Source organism: Marmota flaviventris, chromosome 16, assembly GCF_047511675.1.
Source record: "Marmota flaviventris isolate mMarFla1 chromosome 16, mMarFla1.hap1, whole genome shotgun sequence".
NCBI classification, from domain to species: Eukaryota; Metazoa; Chordata; class Mammalia; order Rodentia; family Sciuridae; genus Marmota; species Marmota flaviventris.
The window spans coordinates 21,557,491-21,580,135 of record NC_092513.1 but is presented as its reverse complement, the minus strand read 5'-3'; the positions used below and the strand labels follow the sequence as shown (position 1 = coordinate 21,580,135).

General features: G+C 35.1%; 1 protein-coding gene across 1 annotated transcript in view; it reads left to right on the top strand.

Moving 5' to 3' along the window:
* The window catches only part of Dcc (DCC netrin 1 receptor), a 1,066,901-nt gene that overhangs the window by 648,909 nt on the left and 395,347 nt on the right, over positions 1 to 22,645 (top strand). Inside the window, exons 6-7 of the mRNA XM_027949033.2 lie at positions 9,195 to 9,349; positions 11,905 to 12,025. Of these exons, the coding sequence (XP_027804834.2) occupies positions 9,195 to 9,349; positions 11,905 to 12,025 (276 nt within the window). The remainder of the gene's footprint in view (positions 1 to 9,194; positions 9,350 to 11,904; positions 12,026 to 22,645) is intronic.

Here is a 22,645-nt window from a genome sequence, read left to right as displayed (position 1 = left end):
TCCGGAAATGTCTATTTGAAAACATTACTTATGTATGTAATATGTGCGTATGTATAATTCACTATGCTTTCTTTCCTTTCTTTGGTTGCCGAGGTTTATTTTATGGTATATGTATGAGCTGGAACTTATTACTTCATTAGGCATTAGGGGAAGAAAACTCAGTAATATGTTAGAATCCATCATCTCCTCAATTCAATGTGCTGAAAGATTTCCTCCTGCAGTGTCTACTACTAATAAGAAATTCAGAAGAAAAAAACATCAGTAATTTACTGTAACTCTTCAATGTGCAGTTAAAAATATACAGGAGTAGTTCTCAGGCAAGAAACATATTTTCTAGATATTTAGAGTTTCTACATCTTTCATTCTCAAAGGTCAACATGCCTTCCAAGCATACATTTGATTGAGGGTAGCATACATTTGATTGAGGGAAATTAAGAATTCTCAAATTTCTGTCAATATATAGTATAGCCAAGCCAATAATTTCTTATGACTGTTTATTGTTTTTGCCATCATACAACACATGTGTTAATATTTATGTCTTGTATTCCTTAACAAGTTTTCATTTATGTTTCAGAATGAAAATTCAACAGAGAGATGTTTATAAATTGTATAGGAGTGCATATATATTTGTGTGTATCTATTTGTATACATGTTATTTTAAAATAAGTGTTTGATGAGATCATATACTTTATATAAAAGAATATCTATGAATATGCAGAATTACATGAATAAATGCACATTGAAGTGTGGTTTTGCACATGCACTCTCACACACATTTTCAAACTTAGTTGTTGGTGAGTTGACAGTATCTCCTGAAGGCTGCTGAAAACACATGAATCAAGTTCCCAGCCCCTTTGTTAACAAAGACATGGTGATAATGTCAGTCCCTATATAGCATTAGGATCTTGAGATAATCTTCCTATTATTTTAGTCACAGATTTGAGCTTCACAGAATCATTTGATCCTGGGCTCTGTAATTGGAAAGAAAAATGGAAAGCTCAGCCTGGGTTTAGAGAGAAGCAACCCTGATTAGAGGAAGAGCAGACACTGAGGAAGGGCAGTGGGATCATTTGTCTGGATAAAGAAAATCATGTGGAGAGATCTGAAATCAGTTTCTACCATACATGAAGGACTCTAAAGTCAAGGTTGAGGATCAGATGCTCTTTATCTCCACAGCAGAATTTTTGGACAAGGGGAAGAATTTCTCAGTGTATTGCACTCACAATAAATAATAATAATGGTGTGTGCAAAATAGAATTACAAAGGCCTAAATTTCATTTCTCTAAGAAGATTAAAGCATTATCATTACCAATGATATACCGGCTTATCTTTTGGTGCTTCTAGTATTTTCTTATGATAATTGGTATCACGTTACAAGAAAAGTGCACTCATTTCTTAAATGCTGTTCCTCTCCTAGCTTGTTTATAGTTATTACTCATCTATAGTAGAGTTGGTCTATGAGACTGGAACCTCATTTATACCTGTTCATCTATGAATATCTGTCAAGGTCTAATCCTTTGCTTGGTCTTGAGGATGCAAAGATAGCTAAGGCAATTCTGGGGCTTAAAGATATGATAGCTAAGTGAATTTGCATCCATATTGATGCCACAATGGGATGAATTGCTATCAAGTAATCTGCTCTTCAGTTATGTAAATTCTAGAAATGATATATTGACTTCATTTTGTGAAAACATATGCATAATTGAATATCCCACTTAGACATCTATCAAGAATAAAATGTAGTGAACACTCCAGCAGTTATATTAAGAGCATCCAACAACATTTCTTTCTTCTCTCTCTCTCTCTCTCTCTCTCTCTCTCTCTCTCTCTCCTTCTCTCAGACAACTGTGAAACATCTCTTTGAATAACAAATATAAAGAATAAAATGCATAGCTACAAAACAGTCTTTCAAGAACTATAGAAGCGCCAAGCAATATTTATCAGAACAAAACTCAAGTGTGCTTTTATTTCCAATGTAAAATCCATTCTAAACATTAAAAGGTAGAACCCAGTTTAACCCAATCTAAAATCTTTAAAAGAATACAAATAAGTGTGTGTAAGAGTCACTTAAACAGAGTAATAAGTAAATCTCAACAACCAGTCCTATGGCAGAGGAGAGGTGTGCAGACAGAAAAGGAGCAAATGAAAGAAATGTTAAGGAGATTTCAAGAACCTTGTCTTAAGAGTCCTGCAGAGAAAAGCTGAAGTGGGCAGACAATGTACCAGAAAATTCCTTGCAAAAAAAAAAGAGGAAGGGGAGAACTGTGCCTTTAAAGATCAAGTCAGCTGAACAAAAGTTACTTTGGCAATGAAAGTTGGTGATGACTGACATGGGGTGAAAGAGTCATTTCACATCACTAAATGGAATTGTCCCCTTAGAGACACTAATGACCCAGAATTAGGATTTTGTTGGAATATTCAACATGGGAATCTGAATACCTCCCAAGGTGTGTATCAATAACCTTATATTCACTACAGGACAGCTTCCTTTGTAGTCATCTGAATGTGATGACATTTGAAACTATGGCTCCTTAAGGAGAAATGTCTCTGAACAAAGTTGTGATACTACACTTGAAATAGCTCACTTGTTCAGATGTGGCAGCAGATATGTTCTAGATGCCTCTTTAGATATCTTCATCCCGGAGAAGAATAATTGGTTTGTAGTCATCATTTCAACAGCAAATGAACAAACTAAGGGACCTGTGCACAGGTCCTGGAGAGGTAGCAGAAGGCATGTGGCTCTGGGGAAGGAAGCTGACTGTCACTTCTCATGATGGAATAGCAGCCACTTAAAGATCACGTTAATTTTTGCTTTTCTTCCAATAAAATCTGTCCTTTGTCATGATTCTTGTTGATTCCTATCCAGACTGATTTGTATTACTGTTGTTAATTTAACTCACTCTGCCTGATTTTAAAAATGCATTCTTTGTCATTTCCAAGAGCTGGGGTGACTCTTGAGAATCTATGAAATCTTATAGAAGCCCAGGTAATACAGAAAATATTTATCTTGTGCTTTAAAATTGACCCACATTTCTTATATACCTAAATAAATGAAGAAAGAATAAATAATTTAAATAAAAGTAGTAAAAGCTAGAAGTAAAATCCAAACAATAGAGAGCAGTATGGGGTATTACCAAGGAATAAGATTGATCAAATTATGTTATATGCATGTACGAATATGGCATAGTGAATCCAACTATTATGTATGATTGTAATGAATCCATAAAAATACATCTGAGGGGTCTATTGTATGTATTAGAACCAATGATGCTATTTAAATTGTTGGTAAGGATTCTGGAGCTCAAATCATAGAAGGTATCTTATTTTATAAAATTTAATGATTAATCATAGCATAGAAACATTTTAAAAGAAAATCAAATGCATTCAGACAAACTTTTACCTGAATTTAAGGTTTACTTATTCAGCTCCAATGACTGCCATCCAGAGGAACATCATATCTGTTATTATTTCTAAGTATGATAAACCTTGTCAAGATAGAATTGCATTTTTCCATATTGCTGTTGCTTTTTAGAGTAGTCATTTTTGGTCATTATTCCTTCTTTTCTCAGACCCCAAATAAAAGTAACTCTCCCTTTATGTACTAAAAGTACTTATAGAGGTTCTGGAAAGCCAGGATCTGAGACAAATGTGAATAATGTGCTTTCAGTCATGAATTTTAACTATCTAAAGAAGTATAAATACAAGCAACATCTCCCCTGAAGTTGTTACCACATTGTACTTGGATTTCAAGTGGTTCTCTAAATGGATGCAGAGAATGCAAATGGAACAATTTGATAAACTCAAAAATTCTTGGCACTTCCTTTTTATTTTTCATGAAGAAATTTGCTGCCAACAAGAGTTAAAGAAGTGAAATAGTTTCTTCCATAGCAGTGTGAGAGAAATGGGGCATCGTGTAATGTACAAGGGGATTTAAAAGAAAAATAAAATCATGACTCAGGCCTTGTCTTCAAGAATGTTAATTGTGCTGGTATATAATTACATGGATTATAATTATAATTTATAATGTATAATATAATTTATAATTTGTTATAATAAATAATTATATAATTGAAAGATCCCATCCATAGTGAAAACCAAGAAAAAGATAATGTAAACTTCTTGAAACACGAAGTTCCATACAAGGGGATTCTGAGTTGCCTCTTGGAGAATAAATAGAATTTATATTATCTGGGAACGTAATTGAGGGAGGGACCCATGATCAGAAACATGCTGATGAAATATTACAGTCCATAGCTATACATGAGTTCATTTTGCTTGTAAGTCTCTCTATCTATAAAATAAAACAATTATAGCACATCATCCTAAATCTCCATTTTAACCATTGAATATTTTACTGGTACCAGGTAGGATTAGTTTGAATGGAGAAGATAACTTCTATTGAAAAGATTTAAGAAATAAAATCTGAGTTGGTAAGTTTTTAATATGTCATGTAAATTATTCAATACAATTTAATAAGTTTGATCTTTATTCTATGGAATGAACGCTTATGGCGATATTATGAAAACAAAGAATGTGATGAAAATTTTGTCATAATATGAAAATAGCTTTTCTCATTTCCCCTTAACTAGAGTTGCCTTAATCAATTTGTGTTGAGAATCTAGGACTCTAGGACTATGAAAGGTATAACAAAATTATATCCAGATTCTAGAGTCTAAGAAGCAATCCTTAAGTGGATGAATAGATCCTAGATGTTTGTCAATGAAAAGGCAAAGAGATCAAATAAAAAGAGAAAAATCAGATGAACTATATTTGTTTACTTCCTTGCAGAAGAGTGTAATCATCCAAAATATATTAAGCAATGTATTAAGCTCATGTGAACATGGTAAAGCCTCTTTCCCCGAGGACATACATACACATGCTAAGGTGATGTAGATGTATGAAAACATGCTGTCCAGAGAAAACCATGTCAAATTCTATAAAACAGTAAAAATAAATACCAAAATCTTCCCCCCTCAAGAGAGGAAAATGTCAAAAAGAGAAAAGCCAACATGTCTTTCTTGGAGAAGTGTCTCTAGTCTAGAATAAGATAGAAAGTATCAGGATGATAAAACAGAATGTATGACGACTTGGAATCAGACTAGGGCCATGAACTTTTGTTTATTTGAGCATTGTGTACGTAAGGGGTTTGTGGATGATAAGTCTAGGGAAGTGGGCAGTGATTTGGTCATGCATTATTTAAAAGTGAGGCTGAAGAGCTTTTACCTGACTCTTAATCCGACTCAGGCTTATATTTTTAGACCTTTTCAAACCCTCCCAAGTCATGTATTTTAATTCCTCTTTCTCAAAGGAGAATTTTAAGCTCTAAGACTATTTCTGAAAGGTATCCTAAAATAATAAATACTCAGACATTTCTCCAAATAGCTACATCAATTTTTGCTATTTTATTTTATTTTGCTAGCATTTATTGGAATTTTATTTTTCATGATAAGAAAGTAATATGATTTGTGGATGTTTTCCATGACATTGTTCAAACTTCATCTTGGATCAATATTTTGGTAGCAAAGGATAAAAATGTACATTTTGTTGAGTTATTAGTGTCAACAGCAAATCTGGGTTGAACATATGCTGAGGATGAAACACTGTATTAAGCATTGAGATATGAGTAGGAATCATTAGCCCTTGTCTTACCATGTAATTTACTGATGACTGATAAGATTGCCCAACGTAGTGTATTTCAGAAAAGTGGGACATTCATCCATTGAGGATGCACGATAGTGCTTTTTGATGCTTTATCATCCCTTTGTAAATCAGAGAACCTTTTTTTTTATTCTCACTTGCTACATGATGTAGTGTGAAAGCTGGAAAACCTGATATAGAAATAAATATATTAAGACATCCAGGGAAGAAAAGGTGTCCATCATAAATGCTAAGAATCTAAAAAACATGTGAAAGTTACAGAACATAGATCAGGACTCATCTCTATTTTTTAAGCAAAGACTAATTGTACTTATAGTATTAGCACTAAAATTACATGCATAAATCAAATCATGTCCATAATTAATCAGAAGTCATTATATTTTATTAATCAATAAAAATATTTTGGGTGGAATTCACTATGTGGTCAACTATACATTATTTATTCTATTGAGAGTTAATAAGTAGAAAGATGATTCCTAACCCCTTCAATTTGGGAAACAGTGTGAGTTTCTATGAAACTTTTGAAAATAAAAACCACTTAAACTCAATAATTTCTTTTTAAGGAATCCCATTATGTGATGCGTACTGTCCTGATTTAGATACATGGTGTCCCCCAAAAGCGCACATGTGAGGCATTACAGGAATATTTAGAGGTGAAACTATTAGATTATGAGAGGAATAAAGTTAATCAGTGTATTAATCCCTTTAATAGATTAATAATATGAATGGATTGATGGGTGGTAACTTTAGGAAGGCAGAGCATGGATGGAGGAAGGAGGTCACCAGGCAGGGATTATTTTATCCCTGGATCCTTGCACTCAAGTTCTCTCGACTTCCTGGCTGTCATAAACTGAGGCACTTTCCATCAGGATATTATGCCTCACCATGGTTCAGAGTTATGGAGACCTTCTACCCTGGACTGAACCTCTGAAACTGTGAGCCAAAGTAACCTGTTCCTCCTCTAAGTTGCTCTTGTCAGGTCTTTTTGTCAGAGTGACACAAAGTTGACTGACACGCTATTTTTGACATTAGGAGTGCAAAGAGGCAACTCTAACTGGAAAATCAGCAAATAACATTATTGAAAAAAGCAGCAAAAGGCTACACACATACACACAAAAGATACACTCACATACTTATGTGTTTATTTATTTAAATGTTTATATACAATAAAATAACTATGGTATGGGTAATGCACTCTGATATGCTTTTCTATTGTTGTATTAACTTACAATTTTGTTGATCTTTACAAGCATTAACTGTCCTTACCCTCAAGTCTCATCTCTAGGTAATAGATGGGGGCAATATGGGAGACCCTCGTGTTGAATAGAGAGTCTGGGATTTAAAAACAGTCTAATCTGACTCTTAAACCTTCTGTTCTCTTTACTTTCTTCAGTATAAATTTGGTATTCTCCCTCTTTTTTATTATACTACTAAAATTTTCTATTCTACCTATTTTCATCTATTTCATTTCATTTGAATCTGTGTCTCTCTGTCTCTCATGCTCGAGTAGTGTGGGGTGTGTGTGTGTGTGTGTGTGTGTGTGACCAGATACATACTTAAGTGTATATATTTAAATTTTGGTCTCAACCTAGTAAATTACTCTCTAGATATAATGTATATGACAAAAATTTGGAAACACTCTGATGTAAACATAATGAACTCAAAACTTTTGATAAAACTGCAAGTTCAAGATGGGCAGACTCTGGGAGTCTCCATGACCCCAGGAAGGAAGGAGTTAAGAGAGAGTAGAGATTGACAACATGGTGCTATATTTAAAAATAGCTCTAATTGGTTATCTCCATCATCTCTGAGACAGCAGAAACATTATCCTTACACCTGAATTTTCAAGTGGCAAAAGAGACAATCATAGCCAAGTAGTTCAGAATGTGGGCAGGGGAGTCAGACTGTCTGGCTCCACAATTTATAAGTTGTGTACTTTCAGGAAAGATATTTAAACACAACCTCTTCATTTATAAAATAGGGATAATAGATCCTGCCTCAGAGAGTTGTGGTGAGAATAATAAATAAAAAGCATTTGTACTAACAAATTGTGTATTGTCTGCTGTCAGGAAATATTGGTTATTGGCTAATAAATAAGCAATTTACCAAAATCTTTGGGAAAACTGAGAACAGAATTTAAAACATTCTATTAATATATCTCCTCAGAGACAGTCAATAAATATTTCTGATGTCTTTGGGTTCATGTCAGTAAATTTGGCCAAGAAATCAAAAATTTTTATTTTACTAATAATACTATCAATAATAAATACATAAATTTTTCTCCCTGTATACAATGTTTGGAACAGCTCTCAGACACATTTATGGTCATTTTTTTTATTCCATGAATATTAATTAATATTTACCTAAATTAGCTTGCCACTAAGAAAGAATATAAAAATGACTTAATACTCTAAGTTCAAATTTTTAGTTACAAATGAGCACAACAGACAAGGAGAGAAAGAAAGACAGAGATTGAGAATTGAAATCCTGGGTGCATTTGCTGACTCTCCCATTTTTCTAGAAGGCAATGGACATCATCAACTGAACATGGGCATCATGGGAAAGTGTTGCTGTTGGTGGTTGGAAAGAGATGATTTTTTGTTCTTTTCATTACTCATTGAGCATAGTTACAACAATGACAGAAACAGAGATTGGCTTTGAAAATGCCTACTAAAAATACACATCTATTTCCTGTGTGAACCAAGATCATTGTTGCTACGTCTCTGTGAATTTAATCTGGCTTCTCAGGCAATTGGAATATTCAAGTCTGACTTCCCTTTCAGTTTCCCCACAGAAGAGGATGAAAATTACTTTAAAAAAAATTTATCTCCAAGGAATAGTTTTGAGGAACTGAGCCAGAGCCGTTCATTAACAAAGATGTTATATATTTATAATATTTTTCAATTGAAAATTGAAATTTTCATTATAGAGTGAGTAACTAGTATTATGGTAATTAATAAATTAAATTAGCATCACATACCATGCTGAGAAAATAATACAGGGTAGTGAAATACTACAATGGATGGTTGCTAGGACACTAGGAATGTGGCCACAGCAAAGATGATAGTCATTTCTTGTATCCTATCACTATAGGTGGTTTCAATAGAGAATAAGTTCTTCATATCAACTAAAACCTAGTGAAACTCTGGAAGGACAGGGAAACCTCACTTACTCATTCTCTGTGACATCTCCCTCAGCATAGTTTTCATAGGTTTAAATGCTTTTCAATGTATAGGTCAGTTGGGTACAAATTCTTGGGTATTTAGAATACTTATTATATATGTTCTCTTTTTGACCCAAGTTAATTTTTCTCCTTACCTTGTATTAAAATACCATTAACTGTAACTGTTTGCTTGTATTTGGGGCATGAAGGTAAAAATATATTCTACTGTAGTTATTGTGTCATCAGCTGAGGATTTGGGGACTGGATTGAATGACAAGTATTTTCTGTCCCAGAGCAAATGTTTTCGAGGCTGTGAAGAGCTGGGCCTGCAAGTTCACATTCCCACTCACTTTTTTTTTTCCTGTCTTTGCAGTTCCGCCATGGTTTTTAAATCACCCTTCCAACCTCTATGCCTATGAAAGCATGGATATTGAGTTTGAATGCGCAGTCTCTGGAAAGCCTGCGCCCACTGTGAATTGGATGAAGAATGGAGATGTGGTCATACCTAGTGATTATTTTCAGATAGTGGTAATTATCTTTATTATTTTTTAATATTAGCTTAACAGCCCCATTTACTGTTTACTTTTTTTTTCCATTTGCTATTCTTTTCTGGGAAAATAAGTTTTTGTTGGGAATTTTAATGATATATTAGGAAAATATTCTGAAAAGCAAATGATTTCTAGACTTAGATTTTTGGGTGTGGGGGGGTGAAAAATAGCAACCAAACAGTCCAATCCCCTATTTTATAGAAAAGGCTTTAAATCAAACAAACAGAAAACACAGAGGGTCTTGACTTTCCAAGTGGGTTCATAGAAAAGAAATTAGAACCTAGTTCTAGTCTATTGTAAGCCAGGATTTTCTTATTTCTTTAAGTTTTATCAATTGCAGTGCATTTTCAATAAGACATGCTACTTGTGATTTTGGTCATTTTACTGAGATAATAAATATAGACTTCATTTCTTTGTTATTTTTTCAGATAGTACCAGCCAATTCTACATGAGCAGTAATAATGGAGATAGTGATAGTGTTCGTAGCAGTTATAGAGAGGCCACGAGTCTCAGAGTTCACATTTCTTTGTAACTTTTAGCATTGAATTGAACTGAAGCTAAAAGCAATAGTTCTCATGGATCCCTATCTCTTTCCTTGTGGGAGATAATAGGGATACTGGCACTGTATTCATTGAGTTGTCATAGTACATCATGAATGTTCCATGCCTACATATGTTGTTTTTGCTATTACCAACAGAATTCTTTGGTCCCTTGAAAATGCTTTATGAAAACTCCTCCTTAGGTGTAGGTTAGCATCAAAGCTTTTGTGTTCAGACATGAGAAATATAAAAAGCACCTTCCCAATATCAAGAAATGTACAGCTAAAAAAAAGGGGGGGGATTTAGGTCCACATATCTTATGTTTGAAATACAAACATGACCCTGTCAAAGAAGACCTGCTCAAAAGCCATGTCTCCCAAACCAAAAGGAAACTGATGTAGGCTCCCCTGTGGGGCCAGGCACCGGCTCTCCCTATGATGTTACACTGGCTCTTGTTGGTAAATGCCTCTTCTACAATCAGGTGGCATTCAGAAATGTTCATCTCTTTGTGTATGTATTTTGGCATACCATACAGATTCTTCAGGAATAAATCCATAAACCATACTTTTATCACTTCTATCATCACTTACCATGTTTCACTTTTAATTGCATCTGTTTAATTGGTTGGGAATAGAGTAAGAGAGGGGAACATTTAACATTCGAATGCCACACCAATCCATTTCTTCCTTGAAGTGCAATGCTGTTTCCACTCCCACTGAATTAAAAATGACCTGCCATTGGGAAACTTGAAAAGTGTTCTGCATGCCTAAAATATATAGTACTTGCATATAAAGGAAATTATTGAGGCCCTTAAGGACTCATGATAAAATGCAACATTTATTTTTTCTACAGTTAGAATAATCTTCCTCCCAGCATGACTCATTACAGCCAACCTATTTAAATGTTTCTTTTCTTAAGGTGAAAGAAAAATGTACAGCATGTGCCTTACTCACATTAAATTGTGCTTAAAAATATTTCCTCAATAATTCTGAAATCTGAGAGCCATTGTGTGTCGCACACGTAACACGGAGCACATATAGTAACTTATATGAGAATTGTTAATTAGAAGTTAGCCAGCTTTATCTAAGAATTTTACATCAGCTGAGAATTGACTACAAGACACTAAAAACAATTAAGAATTCCCCATGAGGTAATATTTATCTCTTAATGACTTCAGGGGAAGTGATTTAACATGTCTCACTTACTGAACTAATTCTTCCACTAATATTGAAGATAAACTCAGTTTGTATAATTAAATGCTATCTCTAGATCGTTTTATCATCCATCCTTGAATAAGGTGGTGGCTCAATTTATTTTAAAAAGTAGTTAACATTGGTGTATTTCACCCATAGATTTCTGCAGGTGAAATATTTTGGCTATAGAACAATAAGACTTATGTATAAAACAGCCACTGTACTCCTTTCTCCAAATCCCTAAAAGTTCAGATGTCAAAGCAATTACTATTTTATAGGATTTTCAGATACTTTTTTTGGGGGGGGATAAACAATTGCAAAAAAATATGTAACCTAGATATACTGTGCCTGAGAATTTGCAAAGATAAGTGTTTTGTTCGCATTTTGTCTTATTTTATTTTTCCTGAGTAGCTTCTAAACCTAGCTTCCTTCAATAGTAAGTAAAGCAAGTTCATTTATTTGGGTACAAATCTTTGTTCCTTCCCTACCTAAATAAAGACCTTTCTTTTGACTGATAATTTGGATTTTGACGATGAAGTGTACTTTTCTGAGCATATTTTCATTGTAGAATTAGGCGGAATTGGTGCTCATGAATTCAGAAGAATGTTGAGAATGTATGACTTTCTCAGGTGGCCTGGTGCATATCTGTGGGGATGAGAACCCCCGTGGCCTCTTGTTTTTGTTTCTTCTGTCATGTTTTATTAAATTTTAGATTTTGGTTTATGGTCATCTTTTCACATTGAGGATTTTGTTTTTACTTTTTAAATGATCTCATCTGCTCTTTCTCTCCGCCCCACCCCCAGGGAGAAAGCAATTTACGGATTCTTGGTGTGGTGAAGTCAGATGAAGGCTTTTATCAGTGTGTGGCTGAAAACGAGGCTGGCAATGCCCAAACCAGTGCGCAGCTCATTGTCCCTAAGCCTGGTAAGATGATGGGGACTTTGTCTGGGGTCTGGAGTCACAATTCTGCATGATCCACTTGTAAAATTCATGTTGCTTTCCTTAATTCTCAATATGAAATTATTTAATTATTTAAGGTGTAGATGCATGTATTCCCTCAAGAAAATTTCATGAAAGTTTTATCTGTCTACCTTCTGTGAAATAAAAGTCACCAGGAACAATAGGGCCTCTATTTCCAAGATAAACACTAAATTACTATCATCTCTATCTTTTGTAGCCTGTCTGTCTTCCCAGTGTTTCATATAAATATGAAATAGAACATGTATTACATTTATATTATATGAATATTTAGTTATATATATGCATACATATAAATTTATGTAAGGAACAAACATATATTTATATAGACTTAAATTTGTGAAACTGGTGGAAAAAATAGCAGGAATAACCACTTAAAAGCAAGGTCAGTTATCTTTTCTTTTTTGTTACAATTGATAAGTTTTTTATTCCAGTTTGTTCTGTTGTCTTCTAGATGGTTAAAATGGTAATGTACTGAAAACCACCATAAAACTATATTGAACATATCATATAATATTCCTATAGTAGCATGGTCCTCCCAGGGTTGATGGAGGGTACAGAGAAGGAAAGAAAGAATAAACATATGAACAGATTGATTGCTCTGAAATATTTAACACTAAAAAAGTTAAAACATATTTTCTTAAAGCAGGAACTGAGCAGTTATTTACATAGACTCAAATACTATTAAATATTAATACTTTCTATAAAAAGTTTTTATATCATGTTTGTTAGGTAAATTTCAATTTGGTTAGGTCTTCTTTCTGATATATCTCACTCTTGACTTCATCTTGTTCTGAAGTAAGCTTTATAGAAAGTAGTTGAAATATATGCAACATGGTCTTTGATTTTTATCATTTTAAAATGGGCCTCATATCCTTTGTATCCCTGGTCAATTTTCTGAAGACTCACATAATGAAGCTCACAAACATGAAACTTTCTCTTTTCTTCTTGAGTGAAAAACATTAAAATAAAAAGCAGCTACAGAACAATAGCCCCAGATGAGCAAAGGAACAAGACTATCTAGGAATAGAAAAGAACAGTTATCTCTGGTTCAAGAGTCTGATTTCTGTGAAGAACCACTTCTTTTCCCTCCATTTAGTGTGAGCTATGTGTTGGAGGAGTTCCATTTGTGTGGTTAAGTATGTTTTCTTCTGAAGAGCAAATAATGGATAACTGAGAGAAAGGAAACTTCTAAAATTAGGGTTTCCAGTCTGAGTTATGCTTTGAGAACCATGCCAACCCTTAGTTGGCAACAATTAATATGGCCATGTTGAAACTAACACTGGCTGCTCCACAAGTCATCCAAGAGAACTGTAGTTAACCTTGACTGTTGAACTAAGGACATACAGTGCAGGAAGATGTGAGCTGTCACCTCATATTTCATAAGCAGGTAGAAGTATCCCTTGTAGGCTTTGAGGACCAATGATAATCTCCTACAACTGTCCCAAGGAATGGAGGTTTCCTCTTTGAAGTTCTGGAATTTATAGCGTTAGAAGTTCTCGTTTTGCTCTGTGGAGACACTGAGAATATCCTGTGTGTGTGTGTGTGTGTGTGTGTGTGTGTGTGTGAGTGGTGTACACATGCACATGGCTGGGGATGACTGTAACATGGGAAATGGACAACAGACTGTGGCTAAAATCTATCTGAAGCTGTTTTCAATGTACAAGGGAGAAAGGAGAGGTTAGCAGTGGGAAGAATCTGCATTTCCACCCTGGGAATAACCACTGTGTGTTCTACCTAAAGAAATCAGAAATGAACATTTCAGGTTCAGACTGTGCCCCAGAGGTCCTGACTGCAGAACTATTTTCCCAACCCAAGGGCAATAAAGGAACAAAGCTGGGTATGGAGCTGAACTGGGACCTGGAACAGAAAGTCAGACAGAAATCGCCTTCCCAACTTCAGGAAGGGCCGAGTGAAGGAATTTCTATGGTCCAGGGTCTTGGACGAATCCAATAAACTGTCCCACAAAAAGGAGGCATGCAGAGGCCTTCCAGGATGGTGGGCTTTGGAGAAAACATGGTGAGACATTCCAAATCCATATTTCCTCTCTGACCCTGGAGAAACAGAGGAAGGAAGGGGAAGCACAGGAAGGCAATAGACTGAATGAACAGGAACACAGGGAGAGAGAGTTCAGCATCCCCTTTGCCTATCTGTGGTCACAGGTCAGCTTTGTGAGATGAGGAGAAGCTTTAAATTGAATACTAGTTTAAAATTTTGATTTATATTCCACCAGAGTATATGTCTGTTCTTGTGTATGTATGAGTATGTAAATATGTATATGTTCCTGCTGTGGGATTTCTGTTCATTTGTTCATTTTGTTTTATTTTTAAATACTCCAAGATATTGTAAATACTTCAAGGTATCTGACTCTTGGGGCCAGATAATTGAAGTACACTGCAAACAGGGCTGACAGAGTGTGTTTGGAAGAAGATACCAGGAAAAAAAAAAGATCTTTTCTTTTAAATACTCCAATAGCTCAGATCACACCCACCCAATGAACCAGTTATAGACATTCCAATTCACTTACTCTCCAGGAAGCTCCATTGCAACAGGTAGCCCTATGTTACAGGTATCTTACAATCTTCTTGGGTCTTGATTTGCTTCGTTCTGTGTGATCATAAAGGAACAAAGCTCTCCTCAGTAGAAATGCCATTTGCCTCCCCGCTACAACCAGCCTGGGAGAATCTTGATGATCCTTTCTTCTCCCATCTAGGTGGTAGTGTGTTGTCAGCCACACTCTTGGTCTGTGTTCATTGTATTTGGCATTGGATTTGGAAGAAAGGAAAAGAAATTAAAACAAAAATCTGAAAGCGTGACAGGACACCATTGTGACTGTCTTACATTTCCCCCTTTATAAATGATGGATTGCTTTTTCCTGGCTATTTAATCAGGTCTTCAAATAATGCCACTCCAATTCCTCAGAGACACAGTGTAGGCTGTGTGCACAGATGGTGGAGAGGCCAGCTATAAATATAAATTTAGCAAGGAGGCACACTCTGGTGGGAAGAACATAGCCCTTTCTGTTTAAGTTTTGACAATAAACGGTCACCATGTATTTGGAGGCACATTGTGGGTCTGCATAGCCCAGCTGTTCAGCCTCGGCCTGTCCACAGGCTGGTAGCTGAGAGTTACTTAGGTAACCACAGCAATCTGCTCTGGGTGAAGTACAGACAATAATCTGTTCAAGCCAGTGTCCATCACCAGTGAATAGCTATGTGAGTCTAATGAAGTTTCAGCATAATCTTTTATATGTAGTTAGCTATTCCCTCTTGAGCCATTAGGAAATAAACTAAACATAATCTACTAAATTAAACTTTGTTAATAAATTGTTTTTCTTTTCAGAAAAAAGGTTTGGGAAAAATACTTGAAATGCGTACATGTTTTCATCTAGATAAAGATGGAGATCAAAAAATCATTATCCCAGAAGAGGTCGTATCAGTAATGGTGTTCAACTAACCCTGTAACAACATTTCACACTTCCATACTGCCGTCCATCTGTGTGTATACATATTCTGTATATGTACACCTAACATACCCTCACTCATGCACACAATATACGTACACATATATACTCACACGTATACACACACACTCAAACATACATGCATACGCAGAGGATGACCTCTTGCATACTTAAAACTTTATGTGTACATCAAAAAAACATAGCCATATTATGTAAGTGGGGGTGAATGCAAGTTAAAATGGTTTAATTGATTTATATAATTTACAATATGTTAATTTTTTGTAAAACCTAGTTATATGTTTTTGTTTTTAATTTTGATTATTTTTTGAGAGGGTAGAATGACATAATGGTTAGAATATTGGCATAGAAAATTGGTAGTAATCATTTAAAGAGATTATCAAGAGCTCCAAATCCACTATTAGGGAAATAGCCAGCTGCCCCCCACCTTAAAATGTATTAAGCATCACAGAATGTCACTTCCATAGCCAGAACTGGAAAAGGGTGAGCAGTAAGTTTAGATCTTATTGGCCTAGCCAATGGTGATGAATTAATTATCCCCTGGTTGCCATATACTTAACAGAAGTGTAAATAGATAGTAATTAAGACTATTTGATAGCTGGGTGGAGAAGTTAGCAAGTATCTGGGTGTGGGGGAGGAGAGCAGAGAGCAGGATCAAATAAGAGAGAGATAAGACCACAGATATCTCTGAGTTCCTTATTCTGATTCTACCTGCTGGGTGGCATTCCACCTCTTCCTGGTGTCTATAGTGGAAAATCATCAAAAGTAACTGACTATAGAGTGGAGGACAGGAGGGCCATGGACCTGGGATTACACCTATGATAAGAGACTGTGTACCTGGAATGTGTCTAATAAAATGGCAGGAATAGCTGAAGATTGCATAAAATTATCAGGGAAGAAATGAGGTCTTCCTTATATTCTACTAGGTACATAAAGGCTATGAGGAAGGAAAATCCATATGATCACAGAATAAATGCTATTATAAATATTCCCTAAAATGTAGATTTTCTTGGGCAAGCTATCAAATCATGCCTTCCACATAAGAACTAAATATGCAATATGTGTCTCATGTTAATATTGAACATTTTCTAATGGAGATTTATTTTTTTCTCTACCACTGGCAACAAATAGAGTCATAACGAAGTAGAGGAAATATATTGGTTAGACATTTAGAAAAATGAGAACTGTTATCAATTACCTGTCCTCCCCTGGAAAAGGTTACATATTACAAATGATGTTGAATTTTAAACATTTTATTAAGGCAGTATATCATACAGCATGAATTAGCAAAAATATTTAAGTCTGATCATGAACACTAAAACATAAAATCAAAAGTCTGTTGGATTTGCTTCGTGAGTTGTTTCTTATTGATAGGAGAAGACTATCTAGAAATCCAAATGGCAAGAAGATTATCGCCATGGATACACATATAATTATATATTGACTGCAACTTTTGTTACTGTTCTTACTAAATGTTTACTTTTGCATAGTTCACTGAAATTACATGAAACATTGGAAACTGATGCATTATTATGTGAAACATTAAAAACTTATACATTAGTCATAACTTCAAGATCTGTTAGAATTTGTTATTTTAACAACACCTAAGCAACTATGTAAGAGAAAAAATGTAGCTAAAGTTAGGGATGTATTCTTAATCTGATGGTCACTAGTGGCCAATTAAGTTGATTTTCTGTCTCTTAATATGAGAGGCATTGTTGTGATGTAAATACTTACTTGTGAAAGATAAAATTGTTTCTGGTTTTCTGTAAATAGTTTAGGAGCCAATTTTATGTACTAGATGAATTTGTTAGTGAACCTGAAAAAGAAGTCTTTAGACAAAATTTAAAATGCTCATTAAAACCTGTTTCTCTTTAGAGTTCCATCTTTCAGTTTAAATGAATAAACTTAAGACTTAGTATTCTTGAAACAAATTTCCATTATGATCTTATAGCTCATAAGCTTTCTGAGAGTATTTTCTTTTACAAACATAAACAATTAATTGTAGCCAAGAAGATACACAGCTAATTTTTGTGAAATGGTTATTAACTTCCATATATATGGCCATAAATTTATTCAAACAATTAAAAATTATTATTTTTTGCTTGCTAAGGTAAAAATACAGATAAGAGGAAAGTAATTTATGTTCTTTTTTTCCTACCTTGGAGTTTCCCATGCCTTTGAGAAATATTGTTCCTCAAAGTAGCAACTTTCCATGAGAGTTTCATTTATATGTAGGTTTAGCATAAATCAGTAATTTTATCTTTAACCATATAACATTCACCTGTTAGAGGATATGTGTCCACATTTGGACACATCTTTACCCCGCTAACTTATAGAGATTTAAAAATATACTGGAAAATACAACATATTTATGAGTAGATTCTTTGACAATATTGTCTGACATTTCCAAGTCTCTATTTCCTCAGCTGTCTCCAAGATAATTGTCTTCAAGATTTAGTGCAATGTATGTATTTAAAAGGGATTTGTAGGCTGTAAATTGCTACACAAATGTTAGCTATTATAAAGTCCTCTGTTGTTTTTTATTTAGTTTCAAGAAAAATAGGAGGCATATATTGGAATGGATTAAATGATAGCTTAATTCTAGAACATTTTCCACCTATCAAGAAAATAATTAATGAACAAATATTTCAATGACAGTGACCATTTAAATTTTAGATTTTTGTCCAGTGAACAAGGTTAAGGAAAAAGTCATATCTCAATGTATCTCTGGAAAGATTTGTAGCAAGGTTTCCGCTTTTGTTTAATGACTTGCTCATCCAGGTCTATGCAGGCAGAGGTTTCTTAGCAAATAAAGACTTGTCATTCACCTTGTCCATCATTCAGTGTGTGCTTCAAGCACAAAGCAGGCTCAGTGCTAATCAAGAGGATATGACTGTATGGCAGACTTTGAAATTAGAAATGAACTTGGGAGTAATATGAAATGCACTGAGACCAGTGATAACTGTAAATCCATACAATATGGAAAACTTGATGGATTCATAAATATTGATTACATCATAGTTCAGTGGTAAACATACCAAAAAGTGACCTGTATGTGTGTGTGTGTGTTTAGTTCTATAAAGTGGGAAAAATGTTAATTTTTACATCAAACCTGAATATTGTATTATATTTTCATCTTTTAACTATAAATCAATCCCCTTTTGATGGGAGCTATGTATACCAGAACATTTACACACACATATATGCACATGTGTGTGCATGCGCACGCACCCCCCCCACCCACACACACATTCTGATATACTATCAAATAATTTCAAATTATCAATGTAAAAGTAGTAACCGATACATAAATTACAATAGCTAAAATTATATAAGTGCAATTTTTCACTGCAAATGTGATAATATTAGCATTGGTACTGCAACATCAAAATAGCATTTATATAAAGGGTATGGAAAAATAAATTACAATGAAGTCATAACAAAGAACTCTCCTGAACCCACAGGAAGCTCTTACTACTCTGCCCCCAGGGACAGGTGTGACTTAAGTGGGCTGGCTCTGTTTAGCTAAGGGCAATTACTAGAGATGGATTTATTGAGGAGCCATCAGCCACCAACAAAGTCTCCAGCAGAAGGAATGACTGTCACAAGCTAAAGATGAGACCAGGATATCAAATACAGTTCTCCCCTTGTGCCACACAAGTATACTCACTTTATGAGACTAATTCTAGGAAGGAGAAAAAACTATGCAGGTCAGTCTTACACCCTGGTAAAAAGGGTAAATGCAATTGGTATTGCCATGGACCTTGTCCTTTTTCATAGACAGTTGACCTGAGTTCCCAACATTCTGACTATTGGGAAATGTCCTCTTTACACTTTCTTCCAAAGCTGTCCCTAAGTGAGGATAGAGTGCAGTGGTCATGTGATTCAGTATGCGCATATGCCAAGCTGACTGAGCTTGGTCTTTTTCTGCCTCAGTCACCTGCTCATCAGTGAGTTGAGGGGAAGGTACTTACACAAGGTGATTAAACACACAGTGCTGGGTCCCTGTTATTATGCCCCTCGTCCTGCTTGAGCTTCGTGCCAAGCATAACAGTTTTGTTTTATTGTGAATTGATGACAGTCCCACTTGACCTTATAACTTGATGTGCCTCAGATAACCCAGTTCATGATGAGCAATTCTGGATACTTGGCCAGTTGATTTTTGCCTGGCTGAGCACTTTTTTTTTCCCCTCTAACAGAGTTGAGTATGCTGCCAGAAATAAATTATACTTACCTGCTCCAGATGACAGGACTTCACTGCAAAAACCTAAGAGTTTATGTTATGATTTCCTTATTGGGGCTTGTCATGATCTCTACACAGTTTTTTTTTTTCCCCCTACCACCAATAGTATAGAGACTATTGGGAATTAGGTTCTTTGCCCCCTGTAGAACCTCTGACACCATAGACTAGACCTGCTAAACTGCCTGTTTTGACTGTGGGTCATTCTACACAAAGTAGCAGTCTTTTCCATTATCTAGTGAGTGGATGAGAAGAAAATGCTGCCTGAAAAACCCAAATTCCTAACAGGCATTGTGATTCTTTCTTAGTTTATGGAAGTATGAGATATTAAAATCTCTCCTCATTTACAAATCACTTTAGTGCCTCAAAAATCTCTGTTGGAATGGTGAACCATCATGTCTTCCTAAGTTTCTCTCTCCCTCTCTGAGCATATGTGTTTTACTAAAGCCTCTCATAGACTTGCCTATTCTTGTTTAACAGCTCTGATTAAGATGATGTTATCAACATAATGGGCAAGTAGAACAGGTTGTAAAATACCTGAATTGCCAAGATCCCTTTGGACTCTACTATGATGGAACATGGAAGAGTTAACATAGCCCTGAGCATGAATGTAAATGAATGGTGATTTTCCATTTCCAGTGAATGAGAAGGTTTTGATCATCCTTTTACAGGGATGAAGAAGAACACATCACAATGGTTAAGCAGGTTTTACTGGAGGTCATGTTAATCTAAAGATGTGACTTCTGGTATAACACACATGATAGAATGACATTTAGTTAAGCCTGTGGTTGTTCACACTTGTTCTCTAGGATAGGTCTGGTTCTTGTGAGGACCAGATTGGTAGGCATTACTATCATTTAGAACTTTCTGGGGGACACTAACCCTTAATATTTTCCCCAACATGTGGTATGATACAAAATTAAGTGAAAAATTAAAGAGAAATATAGAAATATAAATATGCAGTGGAATAAATATGTATTCTATATATTGTATAGATAGAATAAAATAGAGTATAATGTTATATAATAATCTCACTTTGTAAAACAAATTTAAATAAAAGGTTATCTCTACATTTATATTTTTAATGGAAAATTACTGTCATTTTGATTTTTGAAATCAACATATATATCTGCAAATAAAATAATAAGCAATATGTGTTGAAGCACATCAGGGGTTTTAGAAATGTGAATGGGATTTTGCCTTTGACTTGGACCTCTTAGATAAATTACTCAAAATGTTGTCTGCTCTTTTGAATACTTAAAATGTCTTAGCGGATGTTATGGTTTAGATCTGAAATGTTCCCACAGTCTCAGTAGTGAAGGCTTGGTCCCCAGTACAGCAACACTCAGAGGTAGAGCTTTTAGGAAATGAATGGATCAGGAGGCCTATTAGTTCATGAGTGAGTGGATTGTCCTTTGGTGAATTAATGATTGGAATGGACAATGGGGAGGTGGTGGAAATTATAGGCTGTTGAGGCATGGATAGAGAAGGTAGATCACTGTGGATATGCCCTCAGGGACAATATCTTGCTCCTGGTTTTCTCTGTGTGTGTGTGTGTGTGTGTGTGTGTGTGTGTGTGTGTATGTGTCTGTCTGTCTGTCTGTCTCTTTTTTTCTGGCTGCCACCAGCTAAGGATTTGAGCACCTTTCAAGTGCCATACCCTTCTGACACGTGTGCTACCTCAGCCCAGGAACAAAGCAATAGAGCCAACTGACCCTGAACTGAATCTTCTGAAAATAAGTCTTTTTTTCTTTAAGCTGTTTTCCTTGGGTATTTGGTCAGAGTGATAAAAAGCTGAGTAACACAACGGAGAAAGCTTTTATGTTGGAATATTTTCCATCTAATGAGAAAATTTAGAAACACATGCAATTTTTAATTTTTTAAATTTTAACTTTATTTTATTCGTTTATGTTTTTATGTGGTGATGAGGACTGAAACCAGTGCCTCACACATGATAGGCAAGCGCTCTGCCACTGAGCTGCAATCCCAGCCCTGCAATTTGAATTTATGGAAAAGAACATGCAAACAGAGTTATAATCAGCTCTACTTAGGGTAAGATTTATGTGAATGCAGAAGTAAAGAAAAATACAGAAGAAAGTAGTATTTTCAAGAACCTTCTTATGTCAGATACCAGGTGAGAAAAATGCTATCTATATCAGTCCTTTCATTTCCCAGATAATTTAGCCTAAAATATTTAACTGTTCTTATTTCATAGATTAGAAGATTGAAATTTAAAGATGTCAGATATCCCCCTAATATCAATTGAGAACAAAGTGGTGGAAACCAGATTTGGAAAATAAGTATTGAGTCTTATCTTTCCTTGCCAAGTGCTGGGTGCATCAGAGTTTTACAATCATATATTAATTGGCTTCTCCCAAGAATCCAGTCAGGGAGATACAATTATTTTCCCCTTACTTTTTGGATGAGGACACTGTTGCACAGAGGAGTTAAGCAATTTGTCTAAGGTCACAGAGCTTTCAAAGAGTCTGATTTTCCCACCTACTTTCTCAACCAAATATTTGATTGACTGGCAGCCCATGTCCTGCCCACATAGGAAACTGCTCAGGTGAATGATCCTAAAGACTTGAATATAGTCACGCTAGTTTGGGTATAATACATAAAGGAGAAAAGGTTGAACATAATAACTTATTAAAATTGGAACATAATATAAATTTTTAGGACTCTGCTAACCAAATAATGTCGGTCCAAATTCCCAATGTACCAGAGGCCATCACTACATGTAAGCTAGTTTTGTGATATGTCTTAAGAGTCTTTAAATGAATATCACATTCTCACTGCCATCCAAGAATCCACAGTTTAACAGGGAATAAATATGACAAAA